At 41.8% G+C, this 17828-nt stretch overlaps 1 protein-coding gene across 9 annotated transcripts in view; it reads left to right on the top strand.

The window, feature by feature from the left end:
- The window catches only part of Rgs22 (regulator of G-protein signaling 22), a 120361-nt gene that overhangs the window by 26145 nt on the left and 76388 nt on the right, over nucleotides 1-17828 (top strand). For 8 of the 9 annotated variants that reach the window (XR_010053752.1, XR_010053751.1, XM_063264609.1 and 5 more), the window contains 6 exons: nucleotides 3832-4053; nucleotides 7632-7717; nucleotides 8390-8558; nucleotides 12267-12396; nucleotides 14296-14905; nucleotides 16137-16298. Coding sequence is in view for 7 of the 9 variants with exons in the window: in XM_063264609.1 (XP_063120679.1) it covers nucleotides 3832-4053; nucleotides 7632-7717; nucleotides 8390-8558; nucleotides 12267-12396; nucleotides 14296-14905; nucleotides 16137-16298 (1379 nt within the window). In the remaining 2 variants the exon portion in view is untranslated. Of the gene's footprint in view, nucleotides 1-3831; nucleotides 4054-7631; nucleotides 7718-8389; nucleotides 8559-12266; nucleotides 12397-14295; nucleotides 14906-16136; nucleotides 16299-17828 lie in introns of those variants that run through there. The other variant, XM_039080159.2, reaches the window with a different exon arrangement.

The raw sequence follows: 17828 nt of genomic DNA, 5'->3' as shown, positions 1-17828 counted from the left end.
TTTGGTCATGGTGTTTCATCACAGTGATGATACCCTGCCTGAGACAGCTGCAGACTTGTCCTGCAGAGAGAGTCATGAGCAAACAGGGTATTGAGCATAGGTGGCACCTCTAGGTTATCGAGTTAAAACCCACGAAGGTGAAGTAGTTCCCCCAGCGTTTCTCCACGGAAGCGCTCTGCCTGTTCTTTCCTGCGTAGTTTCCAGCTTAGCCAAATCTGTTTTCAAGCCTGCTAACCAGACTGGACATCATGTCCTAGCATTGCTCCTGTCTTAGTGGACCTTGGCATTCGCATTTACATGGATCTTAATGTAAGTTAATGTCTTGTTGACTTTATCATAGGAAAATAGTGGGTGTTTGTTTATATGTTCCCTCAAAAGAGGAAGTTGTGCTTTATCCTTCTTTACATCTCTACGATTAGGATCATAATTGACACCTAAACATTTACAATTTTTGATATTATGGAAATAAAGTAATGGGAGAAATATTTGAATTTGTTATTTGACATTTTGTAATTTTGGAATCATAGTGCTATTAAGGGCTTTCTGAGATATAATCTAACACATAGCTTTTAAAGCAGAAAAACATTACTCCTGGCAAAGATTCTTAAACCTTAAATAATCTTGTTTTGTTTATTGTTTTTTTTTTTTTAGACTGAATCTTGTTGTATCCCAGGGTGGACTTGAACTCAGTGTGTAGCCAAAGATGACCTTGGACTCCTGCTTAGATTCCCACGAGCTAGGACTAAAGGCATGCACTACCATACTTGGCTTTAAAAAAAAAAACAAAAAAAACTATGTCCTCCAGGCTGGCTTGGCATGGCTGACACGGGTCTCCAGACCACCCAGGCTGGGGTGGCTTCCTACTGAACACGCACTTCTCCTGTCTCAGTCCAGTCCTCTGAGAAGCCAAAGCTGCATGCACTCGTCACTGTGCCCAGTATGAATGGTTTAACAAACCATATTCAAGAATCTGTTCATTTGAAATGGGGTCTCACTTTCCAGCCCTAGCTAACCTGCTTCCCATTACCTAGACCAGGCTGGCCTTGAACTCTGGACCCTCTTGCCTCATCTTCCTTATTCTGATGTTACTAATGTGCATTGCTTCTCTCTGCCCTATACGACTTTGGACCAGCAGCTCTCCTCATTTTAAAGTGCATTCTCAGCATTTCCTCCTATGTGGCTATACCTGTTTTACCTCCTCACATTGTTCAGAGTCCACGTTAGTGCATATACACAGCATGACCTAGGCCATACTTCAAACTGTGAAACTGGGAGTCTGAAAAAAAATTGTTAGTTTTCTAGGTTGTACACTCCAGGAGGTTGGGATGGCTTCTGAGTGAGTTGGTATACTGCACCCACCACGAGCCCTGACTAAACTTCCCTGGGTTTAAAGGGTTTTAACCACCACTCCAAAGTTGTGAGGCAAGCACACTGGGGCACTTGCTGTTCTATCACAAAGAGATCGGTAACTCTTCTTAGCCTCATGTTTGTTTCACACAGAGAGCCAACAACCACCACAGCGATCTGGTTTTGATGGCGGTTTCTATGCAGTAACACCTAATCCCCCAGAGTATGGCAATGGCTCTTTTCACTTATGGGGTCAGTCAAACTCCCCAGCTCTCAAGCTCCTGACGGGGGAACTGCAGTGATCTATATTGCTCCCTACTTTACGGCACTGCCATGCCCCCTGTTGTCCAGAACACCAACCCAAATCCTTTGTTCTGACATGCAAAGCCCTCTCTTATCTGATCTTCCTACCCATTCCCTCAAGCCTTTCTTTCTCTTGTCCCCTATGCTATTCTAGTCACCTACAGTCACTACAGGACAATTTTAACTCTGCAGTGTTCCTTCATAAATCTGAGCCTTTATTAGTAAGAGAGAGAAAACAAGAGGCTAGACATTAAGATCAAAATGGTGACCTTGAAGCTCCCTAACCTCACTAGGTCAGTACTCAGCACATCACCTGCACAGAAAAAATGGCTGCACACACTAGCTTCCTCCTGTGAAAGGCAGTATAGTAAAGAAGGAAATTGTGCTATCGGGCCGGTCAGGCTTGTTTCTGTGACTCAGTCTATCACTTCATAGCTCTGAATCCACGGAGTGACTGTCCCTTAAACACCCTCTGCATTAGTGCTCTGTAAACAACTGCCTCAGGAATTAGGCGTCTTGGTGACAGCAGTGAGGTATCCATCACAGACAAACAGCAGTTCCTCTGTCTATTATTTCCACCAATTAGAGCATCTCCATTGTTTGAACATTTTGATTAGTAGGAAAATCATCTTTGTCCGTAGAGCTAACTCATTGGCATGGTTTACTTGGGATTATCATATCTTTCTGTTCATCTGGCTACTATGTCCCAAGACATAAGACAGAAAAAAGAACGGAAAACAACACATAAAGACAGTGTGGCTCCACTCAGGTGTGCAGATGCTCAGGCCTGGGCGGATCCGTTCCCAGATGGCCCTTGTTATGTTTCCTTTTCCCTCCCTGTAAACGCGATGTCCGTCTCTGACACATTTAGTTCATTTCCCTCCCTTACCCAAACAAGTCTTGTTATTACAGGATTGCTTAATCTCTTTAGTCAGTATCGAAGATTGTATTTTTGACATTTAGGCACAAATTGTCTGTTTGACTCCTACATTCAGAAGACAGATATAGCAGGTCACTAATAAAATGTGGTTATTAAAGAAACCTCACAGGCAATTTCCAGATTGTGCTTACTAAGTTAGACCTGTCATGTTGGAGTCAAGTTCTAAGGTGCTTTATACTGTAGACTGACAGTTATCTTAAGGCTGTTGTCTATGTATTAAATACCCTAGAATGGGCAACGTTCTGGACTCTTGAGATGTGACACCATAGGACATGTCAAGAGTCGTGTGTGTGTGTGTGTGTGTGTGTGTGTGTGTGTGTGTTTGGCTTAAATTTTAAAAAGATGCTTGCAGTTTATTGCATCATAACTATAGCATATACAGCAACACACTGCCTGGGGCACCTCAGGACAGCAGGGAAGAGTTTAATCCCATCACTGCTTAGCTAAGCACCTGCAAATTCTGAGTCGTCAGTTCACTGACGCTGCCCTGAGTAGTCTGAAAAGGGGACCTGATCCTAGGCTTAAAGGACAAAACTAGAGCACAGAAGTCAAAACACAATTAACTCTTATGAAAATAAGAGGTCTAAAAATCTTTAATGTGCTTTGCCCAAAGTCAGAGAGCTAGCATTCAAATGAGGCTTCTGATAGCTGTGTATTGATTGGCTGTCTTTAAATAAAACTAGGAAACCTTCAGTACTTACTGAGAGAACCTCAGAGTATTGGTGTCTTTCACTTCTTTGTCACTGTGTAAAGAATGGTGCTGACATAATCGTAAATGAAGAACATATTGTGGCTAATTGTCCCCTTTTGGGAAAGAGAAATTGTTAGCTTTTGTGACTCCTGGGCCTAAAAGTCAATAGGATTATTATTTCTTTTTCCTTTCTTCATTCTTGCCCAGGAGCCCATCTCCTTCTGGGAGGGCACTACTGCTTCATAGAAGCCAGCTGAATCTTTTTTCTAGTTTCAAAGAATCATGGGAGTAAGATTATACAAGTACACTTTTCTGCTACATCTCACCTTGGCATAATTCCCCATGGCATAACGTCTTTGGTAAGGAAGACTTCAGTGGATCCCCTATCCTCTAGCCAAGGGACTTCCAAGATTCTAAAAGCAAAGAGAAACAATGGTTGAGAAGAAGAATGTGTGACATCAGGTCCTCCTAGAGCCAATGAGTTTAAATTTTATTAAAGTTTATTAAAATCTATTTTAAATTTTAAAAATGCTTATACTTTTTATCACAGACCTTTTCAGAGGCAATTAGATTTAATGTGGACTACGGAGTTTTTGAAGTAATTAATGATGCACCACAACTTCTGGAAAAGCAACTGAAAAAAATTCTGCAAAACCAGCAACCGCGGAATCCCATCTATGATGTTGTAAGAAAAGGGAAGAGTGACAGCAAAGCTAAGCAAAAGAGTGTCCCCTGTGAAGACGAGGCCATCAATGTCAACTACACCATCATGGTAAGCCAGTGGGTTAGGTTAGTGTGTATCCTGTAAGGGCAAGAAAGCGTTTGCTGAGCCCGAGCTCCGGAGTTCAGCAGTTAGAAGCTGCTGGGCCTGACCTCAATCCCCACACCCACACCATGGCTCTATCACAGCTCCAGTTGCAGGGAGTCTGGGGCCCTCTTCTGGCCTCCATGGCACCAGGCATGCGCTGGGGCACATATGGACAGTCAGGCAAAACACGTATACACCGAGAATAAAAATAAATGATTTTTTAAAAAGAAAGCATTGGGTGAGATTGACACGACGTCTGTTGAACTGCAGTTTTTGAGGTACAGGGACATTTATTAGTGTGTCGCACTTACACAGAGTGTCTCTCAGACACTGTGTCATCTGTTTTGATGTAATGGCCAGTTTAGTCATGTAGTTTTGTCGATATTCATCAACCAATATAAGAAGCAAGCAATTTGCCTTGAATATATAAAATGTCAAGTGTATTTAGGACAGTATAAATATGTCTATTCTTTATAGTTTAGTTTCCTTCTAGGGAATGTGTGCACAAAGGAAGTTAATTTCTTTTAGATCTTTTTTTTTTTTTTTTTAAACCAATCCTGTTATCCTGTTTACTGCGGGGAACTGAGATGACTTTGAACCTCCAGCTATACCCTGCCCCTGAGTTCCTGGCTTTACAGTCTGTTACCAGCTGCTAGGTTTTGTCTCTTTTGCTTCAGGTCAGCAAATGTATATTGAAACCTGGCTAACCCACCAGCTGTGTGTCCCTGAAGCAGGCCTTGAATCGAGCTGCTAGCTACCCCTGGGCTTTATTACATGGATCATTGACAATGGATGAATATTTTATTTTTTAATTTTTTTTATTAACTTGAGTATTTCTTATTTACATTTCGAATGTTGGATGAATATTTTAAATGCTATTGGAGCTAGGTAGAACTAGGCTAAAATACATATGTTCATAGCTCCAGGCATCTCTACTCAAATTCTCCTCTTTCCAAATTCAGATATACTTCTCTTAACTTCTATCACAGTAAGTAAATGCTAATATTAATTGCATTAAAGAATTGTTTTGCAGGTGGATCAGGGAAATTAAATTATAAAAATTATTAGCTAAGACTTTTCTAAGTAGGTATGCAAATATTTAGTAGCAACAATAATTAGTCACAGCAATAATTTAAGTAGTCTAATCATCCTAATTAAAAATTAGAGTCAGATGGGATTAAAAAAGAAGTCTTAATTATTTGTGGTCTATGAGAAACCAATCTTTTAAGTATCAAATAAATATATTGGAAGTAAGAAAGCATATTCCATAAAATTATTAATTAAGGAAAGTGAGGCTGATTAGTATCAATGTAGACTTCAGAGCAAGGACTCCTGCTGTGGACTAAGAGGGAGATTGCGCAGTAATAAAATATCAATTTATAGACATCACAACCAGCACTAACCATGCATTCTGAACCCCCGCGGTTAGATGGACTTCACCTAACGACAGAGGTCCAGGATGCATGGTGAGTGCTAATCAAACATTAGCCAGGAAAGAGCCACAACCAGTGTGAAGGTTTGAGATGAAAACATTGCTCTCACTGACCAGTAGTAACGGTGGCCCACAAGGACAAAGCAGGTCTGTGTTTTACTAGCAAGGAGACCAGGCTGTTGATGCCTAGAGACCCTTCACCCATAGAGCCAAAGCACATGTTCTTTTCAAAGTACACTTGGAATAATTAGCAAAAAAGATGCTATGCTGGCATTAAAACAAATTATAACTAAAAGATATGAAATAATCAAAATATATTATTGATCACCCCAGAATTAAACCATCAATCAGTAACAAAAATTGTGGGAAAGATATCCAAATATTTGAACTAATTTAGCAACATACTTCAAATAACCCATAGTTTCAAAGAAAACAAGAAACTAACATAAGCTGTCACAATTTGGGAATGTAGCTAAATTAGCCATTAGAGGGAAATTTATAGATTTAAGTAATAGGAAATAAAAACGCTAAGCCTTGCTATCAGTGATGTATCATCTACCATGAGAAACAAGAAAGATAGAAGTTAATTGAGACCCACAGTAAAGAAGAAATAGCATATCTATGAACTGCTGATCCACCTGGGCCAGACCACAGCAGGGCACTACCATGCTCACACCTGTGACCACAGCAGGGCCCCACCATGATCACACCTGTGACCACAGCAGGGCACCACCATGATCACACCTGTGACCACAGCAGGGCCCCACCATGATCACACCTGTGACCACAGCAGGGCCCCACCATGCTCACACCTGTGACCACAGCAGGGCCCCACCATGATCACACCTGTGACCACAGCAGGGCCCCACCATGATCACACCTGTGACCACAGCAGGGCCCCACCATGATCACACCTGTGACCACAGCAGGGCCCCACCATGATCACATCTGTGACCACAGCAGGGCCCCACCATGATCACACCTGTGACCACAGCAGGGCACCACCATGATCACACCTGTGACCACAGCAGCGCACCACCATGCTCACACCTGTGACCACAGCAGGGCACCACCATGCTCACACCTATGACCACAGCAGGGCCCCACCATGATCACACCTGTGACCACAGCAGGGCACCACCATGCTCACACCTGTGACCATAGCAGGGCCCCACCATGCTCACACCTATGACCACAGCAGGGCCCCACCATGCTCACACCTATGTCCACAGCAGGGCACCACCATGCTCACACCTGTGACCACAGCAGGGCACCACCATGATCACACCTGTGACCACAGCAGGGCCCCACCATGATCACACCTGTGACCACAGCAGGGCCCCACCATGATCACACCTGTGACCACAGCAGGGCCCCACCATGATCACACCTGTGACCACAGCAGGGCCCCACCATGATCACACCTGTGACCACAGCAGGGCACCACCATGCTCACACCTGTGACCACAGCAGGGCACCACCATGATCACACCTGTGACCACAGCAGGGCCCCACCATGATCACACCTGTGACCACAGCAGGGCACCACCATGCTCACACCTGTGACCACAGCAGGGCACCACCATGATCACACCTGTGACCACAGCAGGGCCCCACCATGATCACACCTGTGACCACAGCAGGGCACCACCATGATCACACCTGTGACCACAGCAGGGCCCCACCATGATCACACCTGTGACCATAGCAGGGCCCCACCATGCTCACACCTGTGACCACAGCAGCATACCACCATGCTCACACCTGTGACCACAGCAGGGCACCACCATGCTCACACCTGTGACCACAGCAGGGCACCACCATGCTCACACCTGTGACCACAGCAGGGCACCACCATGCTCACACCTGTGACCACAGCAGGGCACCACCATGCTCACACCTATGACCACAGCAGCGCACCACCATGCTCACACCTGTGACCACAGCAGGGCACCGCCATGATCACACCTGTGACCACAGCAGCGCACCACCATGCTTTATGTCTGTGCTGGGATTGAACTCAGGCCTCCATGCATTCTAGCCAAGCAATCTTCACACTGTTATAGTGACAACCAGAAGATTACCTTCTCTTTCCATGTTCTCTTAACAGTGTCTCAAGCGTGAACAAGGTATTAATTGGATCAAAAGGAAAAGACTTCCGGCATTTCTGGAAAGTGATTGCTACTTTGAATACAGGTGCCTGCAATTTTTAAACTTCTGTTTTCCGCATATAAAGAGGTGATATTGATATTTTTTGGGTGGTATTGATTGGAGTTTGGATCCTATCTGAAGAATAGGAGTGATAAAAAAATTGACTAAAATCACTCAACTTTTAAAAAGAGATTTTACGGTCGCATCTCTTTGATCATTTTATTTTAAAATTTACCTGCTCCTCGTATGTGCTCGTCATGTAAGGATCAGGGACAGGATGCTAGTTAGTGTGACAGTAAAAACAATCTGGGGAGCTAGAGAGCTGTCTCAGCAGCAAGTTTCTGCAGCACCCACGTGACACCCGCGTGACACCCACGTGACACCCACGTGACAGCTCAAAACCACCCCTGCCTCCAGTTTCCGGGCGTCGAGTGCCCACTCATGAATTCCGTGGGCACCAGGCATACACACGAGACATATTCACACATACAGGCAAAGCATGAAAAAAAGTTAAAGTTTTTTTTTAAAAAAAAAAACAAACAAACCAGAATGTTAGTATAAGGCTGAGATTTCCCTATTCAAGTGTGAACATGGAAAATCCCAAAGTTACTAAAATTTGAACTTGACTTAGAGTAATAATTTTAAATAAAATGCAGAGAAAAGCTGTAGACCTCTCTGTGAGTAAGCCCTTGCTGATTCCTGATTTCTATAATACAGGCTAGCCAAGTTGATCTCGCAAGCGACATGGAGCAGCTCAGGCATGAATTTCACAGTAGGTACAAATTTTTCTCCGTGGATCCTGAGAAAACCGCCCACTCCACCTCATGCCAGCACTGAAGAGGACAATTCCGGGATTATGAAGACGTTCTACGTTTCTCTGGGCCAGGTAAAGTGAGGGTTTGCGTGACTCAGCAACGAACAGAATCCTTTTGTTCAATGAAAAGGAATATCGATTTAAAGCGCTACCCCACTCCCACCCCCACCTTTCTCCCAACCAGTAAGGTCTCTTATGGGTGTGTGCTGACTTGTTTCATATGTTCCATCAGAAAGGCAAATAGAAGGGATTGGGGATTTAGCTCAGTGGTAGAGTGTTTACCTAGCAAGCGCAAGGCCCTGGGTTCGGTCCCCAGCTCCGAATAAAAAAAAGAAAAGAAAAAAAAAAAAAGAAAGGCAAATAGAAGTGCTTTCCTTGTGTGTGTGATACAGTGCTCTCCTTGTGATTGTTACACAGTGATTTCCTTCTGTGTGTGAACAGTGCTTTTGTGTGTGTGTGACATAGTGCTTTCCTTGTGTATGTGACATAGTGCTTTCCTTGAGTGTGTGACACTGCTTTGCTTGTGTGTGTGACACTGTGCTTTCCTTGTGTGTGTGACACTGTGCTTTGCTTGTGTGTGTGACACTGTGCTTTCCTTGTGTGTGACACTCTGCTTTGCTTGTGTGTGTGACACTGTGCTTTCCTTGTGTGTGAGTGTGTGACACGGGACTTTCCTTGTGTGTGTGACACAGAGATTACCTTGAGTGTGTGTGTTACACAGGGCTTTCCTTGTGTGCCTATCTGACCTAATGCTTTATGTGGTGTGTGTGTGTGTGTGTGTGTGTGTGTGTGTGTCACAGTGCTTTCGTTTTCTGTGTTATACAATGCTTTCCTTGTGTGTGTGACACAGTTTTTTCCTTATGTGTGTGACATAGTGCTTTCCTTGTATGTGTGTTTTTTTGTGATGCTGTGCTTTCCTTGTGTGCGTGTGTGTAACACGGTGCTTTCCTTGTGTATGTGTGTGTAACACAGTGCTTTCCTTGTGTGTGTGTGTGTAACACAGTGCTTTCCTTGTGTGTGTGTGTGTAACACAGTGCTTTCCTGATGTGTGTGTATAACACAGTGCTTTCCTTGTGTGCGTGTGTGTATAACACGGTGCTTTCCTTGTGTGTGTGTGTGTGTAACACAGTGCTTTCCTGATGTGTGTGTGTAACACAGTGCTTTCCTTGTGTGTGTGTGTGTGTAACACAGTGCTTTCCTGATGTGTGTGTGTATAACACAGTGCTTTCCTTGTGTGCGTGTGTGTAACACGGTGCTTTCCTGATGTGTGTGTGTATAACACAGTGCTTTCCTTGTGTGCGTGTGTGTAACACGGTGCTTTCCTGATGTGTGTGTGTATAACACAGTGCTTTCCTTGTGTGCGTGTGTGTAACACAGTGCTTTCCTGATGTGTGTGTGTATAACACAGTGCTTTCCTTGTGTGTGTGTGTATAACACAGTGCTTTCCTTGTGTGTGTGTGTGTGTGTAACACAGTGCTTTCCTTGTATGTGTGTGTAACACAGTGCTTTCCTTGTGTGTGTGTGTGTAACACAGTGCTTTCCTGATGTGTGTGTGTGTAACACAGTGCTTTCCTTGTGTGTGTGTGTAACACAGTGCTTTCCTTGTGTGTGTGTGTAACACAGTGCTTTCCTTGTGTGTGTGTGTAACACAGTGCTTTCCTGATGTGTGTGTGTATAACACAGTGCTTTCCTTGTGTGTGTGTGTGTGTAACACAGTGCTTTCCTTGTGTGTGTGTGTAACACAGTGCTTTCCTTGTGTGTGTGTATGTAACACAGTGCTTTCCTGATGTGTGTGTATAACACAGTGCTTTCCTTGTGTGTGTGTGTATAACACAGTGCTTTCCTTGTGTGTGTGTAACACAGTGCTTTCCTGATGTGTGTGTATAACACAGTGCTTTCCTTGTGTGTGTGTGTAACACAGTGCTTTCCTTGTGTGTGTGTGTGTATATAACACAGTGCTTTCCTTGTGTGTGTGTGTGTGTAACACAGTGCTTTCCTGATGTGTGTGTGTATAACACAGTGCTTTCCTTGTGTGTGTGTGTAACACAGTGCTTTCCTTGTGTGTATGTGTGTGTAACACAGTGCTTTCCTTGTGTGTGTGTGTATAACACAGTGCTTTCCTGATGTGTGTGACACAGTTCTTTCTTTGTGTGTTTGAGAGAGTGCCTTCCTTGTGTGACACAGTGCTCTCCTTTGTGTGTGACACAGTGCCTTTCTTGTTTGTGTTGCACAGTGCAAAATTCTTTCAACAGAGTGTTCTAGACCCACAGCTGAAGGGATCAGATGGGAAGAAGCCACCTCCTTTTCTACCAATGTCCATGGGTCACTTCCTTTTGTACTAACATAGCGAGGTCTGTGCTATTTGAATATTAATTTTCCATTTCTTCATATTGCACCTAGCTGCCTTTGTAGTCTGGGCATTTCTGTCCACAGTATTTATAGCTCCCTTTTCTCTGCTGAATAATGCTTGAGGAGGTGTTAAAGACTCACTTTCTTTTCTGTTATACTTATTTTCATCATCTTTTCACTTATGTATTATAGAAATGTCGGGGTACCATGAAATGTTTATTGGTAGGGAAATCACTTGTGACAAGAGAGAGCAGACATTGTCACCACTGAAGATGCAGCTGATTTACCCCACCACCCATCCCCATTCTCTGGGACGGTGTTCTCTGACTTATGACTTCTCCTGCCATGTATTTGTCATAGCTTTTGAATTTTGAGAATTTAAATATCTCTGTAACCTCAGATTACTTAAACCAGACTAGATAGCATTTATTTTTAATGAACAGATATACTTTCAGTGATCACTGTGATGTTTATTTGAGTCTTCACTGTGTCATATAAACACAAACTGGCCCATTTCTTTAAAGCACTGAGTGGATAATTAGACTGACTACCAACTTCTTCCCTTTTAATAAATTGGCAAATTCATCTTACTCTGTTTCTTAAAATTCTTTAATTATCTTATTTTTCTCCAAGGGCTTAGGGTAATTCTTGGACTAGAGAGGTGGCTCAAGTTAATGTTGAATGAATTTACAATTATTATTAATAAGTGACTTGGATGTAAGCTAGGTACACCTGTATCCTAGTACTTGGCATACTGAGACAGGTGGATCTCGAGTTATAGGAAGGCCAGCCTGGGCTACCTGGTAAGTTTGAGGCTATCCAGAGCAATATATAGAGATATACTGTCATACAAAGGCTAAGAAAATAAATAAGTGAGTGAAAGAGGCAACGAATCTGCACTAGAGCCTCGCATCAAGGAATCAGTGGCCTCAGGGACGTTTCCCTTCATTTCCTGCTCAGGCATTGTCTTGTTGTGTGGTCTGGTTTGCCCATGGACTGTGTATAACAGACAAAGGGATCCCAGCTCGTCCATATGAGCCCTGTCTCTCTGACAAGTCCCAGACTTGAGTAGCAAGCTGACAACTAGAGAAAGGAGAAATGAGAGGGACACTGGACACTCTTCCCCTAGATTTTCCATTTTGCTGTGTGTGCCCATGGACGTCAGAAGAGTTGTAATTACAGATAGCTGTGAAGCAAGCTGTGCTAGGAACTGAATTCGGGTCGTCTGGAAGAACGCCAAGTGCTCCTCACAGTTGAGTCATCTCTCTCACATCTGTGTTCACATCTACTGAAGTTTTAGTAAAATTTTCTTTTAGTAAAATAATTATCTAGATCATTATATTCTATAAATTGATTTATAACAATTTTTTTGGAGTCTCAATTGGCAAAGTCCCATTAACGTTATGTTAAACAGATGTCTCTTCTTCCTAGGCCTCCTATACTCAAACAAAAGACTGGTTTACACTCGCCAAGGAGAGTGAGAAGACAGTGACGACATTTTCATTACCCTGCTGTTTACCCCATCACGAAAGTGCATCCTCAGTTGTTGCCACGGTTTCTGGTAAGCCAAGAACAGGCTGCCTTTACTCCTCCACACAGCTTCTCCCGCCCAGCACATGTTAGTGTTTTCTCACTGCTGTTTGCTTTTGTTGTCATTGGTTTTGAAACAGAGTCTCATTATATAGCCCAGGCTAGTCTCAAACTCACAATCCTACTACTTCAGCTGCCTGTATGCTGGGATCACAGACATAGACAATGGCTCCTGGTTCATTTCTACTATTTCAAGAAGTCATTATGATAAAAGTGGAGGTGGATTCTGACATTTATTAGCTGTGTGATTTTGTTTTCTGAGACAAGGTTACTGTATATAGACCAGACTAGTCAACTCTGAAGGCTCACTCTGTAGCTCTAGCTGCCTTTGAAATCACAGTGCTCCTTCTCCCAGCTTCTGTGTGTTGGCATGGCAGGCTTTCATGAGCATGCCTAGCATTTAGCTGCATGATTTCATTATATATTATATATATTGATTATACACAATATATAGATATATATTGATTACACATAATGTATATGCATATATTATATATTGATTACACATAATGTATATGCATATGTCATATATTGATTATACATAATATACACATATTGATTATACATAGTATATACATATTGATTATACATAGTATATACATATTGATTATACATAGTATATTATATATTGATTATACATAATATATACATATATTGATTATACATAGTATATATTATATTATATATTGATTATACATATACATACACACATATATATGTGTGTATATATATTGCTATCCTAGAGATTGCCACAGTTTCTGCAGCCAGTCATTGTCTTGTCTTTTTTTTTCTATCATACTTTATGAATTCCTATTAAGTCTTTGCAATAAAGTGGATACAATATTTCTGACATAAAAGCAAGTGGGTGGGCTGGAGAGATGGCTCAATGGTTAAGAGCACTGACTGCTCTTCCAGAAGTCCTGAGTTCAAACCCCAGCAACCACATCTATAATGAGATCTGATGCCCTCTTCTGGTGTGTCTGAGGATAGCTACAGTGTATGTACTCATATATAATAAATAAATAAAATTAAAATAAAAAGCAGATGGGCTAGGATTGTTGGAATATGCTAGAATATCCCAGCCCTCAGAAAGCCAAGGCAAAAAGACTGTCTCAAAAACAACAGCAGTAATAACAAAAGGGAAATACTCATTGATAGAGATTGAACTTGTCTTCTACTTTTGAGTTTAGACTATTTTTCTTCTTATAAAACAGATGAATTCTACTATGGGGAGGTTTTATGGATGTTGTCAACATTTCATATAAATGGAAAAAAACTGCTCCAAGATGGGAGTTATATTCATTTTCAATACAAAGTTATAGTGAACTGTTTCTACTCTGTGGAGATTTCAGATTGGATGGAGAAAGTAGTCACCCTGAGGACAGTTGACTCATCTGTCAAGTTGGGAGGACAGCAGGTGTACCCTGAAGACAGTTACCCCATCTATAGAGTTGGGAGGAGAGCAGGGAACACCCTGGGGACAGTTACCTCACCTATAGCGTGGGGGGACAGAGTGACATGTGAGACATATGCCACCAAATTCTGAAAGAGAAAATAGGAACTGAAATTGTATCTTAGAGGGGATTAAGCTTTTATAAGTCCCTATGTTATTGTGTCATATTAATGATAAGAATTATATGCATGACAGTTTTTATTATATGCATGACAGCCTTATTATAAATATTTGGTATGTCTTCAGGAAGGCAAGGTTAGTTTCCTCATGGCCTCCTGACAAGGCTTGAGAATTTTGTGAAGTTACTGGCTCATGTACTTATTCCTGGTGACGGCCCCACTCTGTGAGCCTCTCTGAGGGTAGGTAGATGAGTTTGTGTTCATATCTAACCTATTAGCCTTTTATAATTTAATACAGAGATTTTTGATGATGGAATTCACCCCAGGACAACAAACGGCCTGTCTAAAACCTCTAAAATAGTTTCCGAGCCGGAGGAAGAAGAAGGTTCTATATCAATGAAAGATACACCTTCTCAAGCTCTACTGAGAATATACCTGGAGAGGAAGGGCGAGGACAGAAACCTGACCGTGCACTTCTCATCGTTTGACGAATTCCTAAATGCCTACATCATCTTTATCTTGAGAGAAGCCATCCATCATATCACAGGCCAGTCCCTTAGTGACACTCCAGGCTATGTCAACTACTATAAAGTAGCCCATGTGATATTTGATAAAGCCAAGCCTGTGCCTAGCCAGAAGGCTACAGTTTCACCCCCTGTTGAAGTTGTACAAGAAACCTCAGAAGATAGATTGGAGGAAAATGTAAGTTTAAGTTCAGAGAGTGAGAGTGTTGGGCCTGAGAGCAGGGCAGACTGGTGTATTTCTCACAAAACCTATGACATTGGCAACAGAAGGGAATTTGAAAGATTTAAGAAGTTTCTAAAAGGCACATTAGGAGAGAGGTACTGGTGGCTGTGGATGGACATAGAGAGGCTGAAAGTTCTTAAGGACCCTGGAAGACATCAAAGGTATTTTCATTTTTATTTTTCAATATTTTTAAAAACTAAATTATATAATATTTATTTTAGTTACTCAAGCAAAAAGTATTAAAGTGTAATTTATAATCGGGATGGTTAAAAACAATGGTATTTATTCTATGAAAATTTTGATATTACAATTTTGTGATTTTCTAGCTTTAAAATACCAATAATAGTAGTTATTTGGGTTTGAATACTATTTCTTCCCATAAATTCTAGACTTCTCTAAATTATTCTACTTTTTATAATGTCATGATGATACAAAAATTTTATGCAAAAAGCAATTTTCAGCTATTATGACCACACTCATATTAGATAGGTACAAATGGCAGCAGCTTTCCTGGTCTTTAGTCACATGCCACATAGTGGTCTGTCTGCACTGCGATTCTTCTGATAGTCTGCACTGCCTAGCTCCACATGCTCTAAGTCACTAGGAGTGTCCATCCTAGCAGGGCACCGCTTTAAGAAAGCCCTTGTGTCTGTTTCCTGATCTAATCTGAAGTAGGTTAGGCTGCATTTCTTCTTCAGGGCTTGGTGTAGATCTCTTAGTGACTGGGTCCTTATTAGAAAAGTATTTGGATCCCAGAGCTTATGCTTCAAAAGCGGCTCAACAACACAGTTGATTCTGAAACTTGACATGATATATAATTGTAAGACTTGTCAAGAAAGTCATATGCAAGAAACCTTAGGATTTTACCCACATTTAGTGACCTAAAGTGACAGTTCTAGAGATCTAGAGATCTAGAGATCTATTTCTTTATGTTTTCCGGTTTATGGAAGAGATTGTCTACACTCCTTGGTTTATGACCCCTTCCTCCACCTTCAAAGCCAGCAGCATGACATGAGCATCTTTCTGATGACATGAGCATCTCTTACATCCTCATGGTCCCAGTCCCCTGTGTCCCCATAGAAGGATTTCCAGAATTCCCTGGGGACCTTTGAATAGCAGGCTGATTTCTTTCTAGTCCTTATTTACCGACATCAGCTGCATTTTTCATAGGTAACCAATTTACAAATTTTAGAGATTAGATGTGCACAACTCTACAAGACCATCCAGCCTATTGAGAAGAGCAAACACCCTAGGAGATAATCCAGGTCTGCACAACCCTTTAGTACTCTGTAATGAGTATTGGTTTGAGGTGATTATTACTTATCTGAAGCAGTTACATTTGGGAAGTTGAGTGTTGAATTGATGTGTATATAACTATGTGTTTTACATAAGACATCTTGAGAAAATGAAAAAATGCTACCTTGTGAGCAGTGGGGAGCGCTACCTTTCTGCAGAAATTTTATCAAAGTTTAAGCTGATGAATGGATCCTGGTGGACAGAAGACCATTTGAAAAACATCCAGATTGAGGTTTTAAAACCTCTGCTTCTGTATTGGTAAGGAAAATAATGTGAATTAAAGCTATTTTCCTTTACTTTTCTTAAGCTAGTTATAAATAATACTTTCTCCAGTTTATTGTTGCCTTTCTTTGAAAAGCATTTATCTATTAGATACTTGGTATAGTGGTTTGAATTAGAATGCCTCCCATAGGCTCATATATTTGAATGCTTGATCACCAGGGAATAGAACTATTTTGGAAGATTATAAGGATGAAGAGGTTTGGCCTTGTTGGAGAGAGTATGTCACTGGGAAGAGCTTTGAGGTTTCAAAAGTTCCCTTTCTCTTGGCCTATGGATCAGGATGTAGCTCTCAGCTACTGCTCCAGTAACATGCTTGCCACCATGTTTCCTGCCCTTACGATAAAGGACTAACCTCTGAAATGTAGCAAACCCCCAATTAAGTGCTTTGTTTGTAAAAGTTGCTGTGGTCAAGGTATCTCTTCACAGCACTAGAACTTTGACTAAGGCAGAAGTTGATACTAAGAGTGTGCGTGGTGTGTGTGTGTGTGTGTGTGTGTGTGTGTGTGTGTGTGTGTGTGTGTAACAGGACTCCCCTTGTTGGTAGAATGTAAACCTTGGGACTTTAGATTAGGAAAGAAGTTGGATAATTTAAGCTGGGCTTACCATCTTAGTAGGGATGTGAAAGACAATGCTGCTGAGAGTAATGTAGAATGTGATGGCCCAGCTCAAGAGGTTTCTGAGAGGAAGAATATTAGTAAGTGGCCTAGTGGTTATTTTTTAATGATATTTTGGCAAAGAATGTGACTGCTTCTTGCTCTTGTTCAAATAGTATCTGCCTGAGGCTAAATTGAGGAGTTTTGGATTAATGGTGTTGGTAGAGGAGAGTTCAAGACAGCCTGGTATTGACAATGTCATGTGGTTATTAGTAATCAATTGTATGCATATCTATAATGAGAATGGACAAGCTGAACAAAAACTAACATAAAAATAGTTAGGGGAGAAAAGGAACACCAGGGAGTGTAACAGAGCTATAAAAATTTTAAAGAAAAGCCTGATACTAGATGGAATAAAGGGAGTGGTAACTTCAGGAAAAGACCCCACCTAGTTAAGCCTGCAACTTGTGAAAAAGAATTAAAGAAAAAGCTTACAGTGAAGGATACCATCAACAACAAAAGCTCATGCAGATGTTAATTGAGCTAGGAGGTCAAATTCTAGCCCCACAAGTAGCAGAACTTGGCAGCTTCTGACACAAGATTCTGGCCTTAGAGTCAAGGACATGAGAAAGGAGCTGTGGAATCTCCCTTTACAATCAAGACAAGCCACGGAGGGCAGGCATGTGTCGGGGTTGTCCCTGCATGGAAGCATAGAGAGGTCATTGTGTGAAGCTGTGAAGGTGAAACCTGGATTGTGTTGGAGATGCCAGAGTCCTGGGATACCAGCCAAGGAGAGCTGCAGACTGGGTGTAGAACCAGTCCAACAGAGAGAAATAGGTGGCAGTTGACAAATCTGAAAGGTGTTGGAGATCTGAAGAGCACTGACAGCAGACATGGAGATGCAGAATGTAGA

This window comes from Rattus norvegicus, chromosome 7 (assembly GCF_036323735.1).
Source record: "Rattus norvegicus strain BN/NHsdMcwi chromosome 7, GRCr8, whole genome shotgun sequence".
In the NCBI taxonomy this organism is placed as follows: Eukaryota; Metazoa; Chordata; class Mammalia; order Rodentia; family Muridae; genus Rattus; species Rattus norvegicus.
The sequence above is the reverse complement of the archived record's forward strand: the minus strand, read 5'-3'. Positions and strand labels throughout refer to the sequence as shown.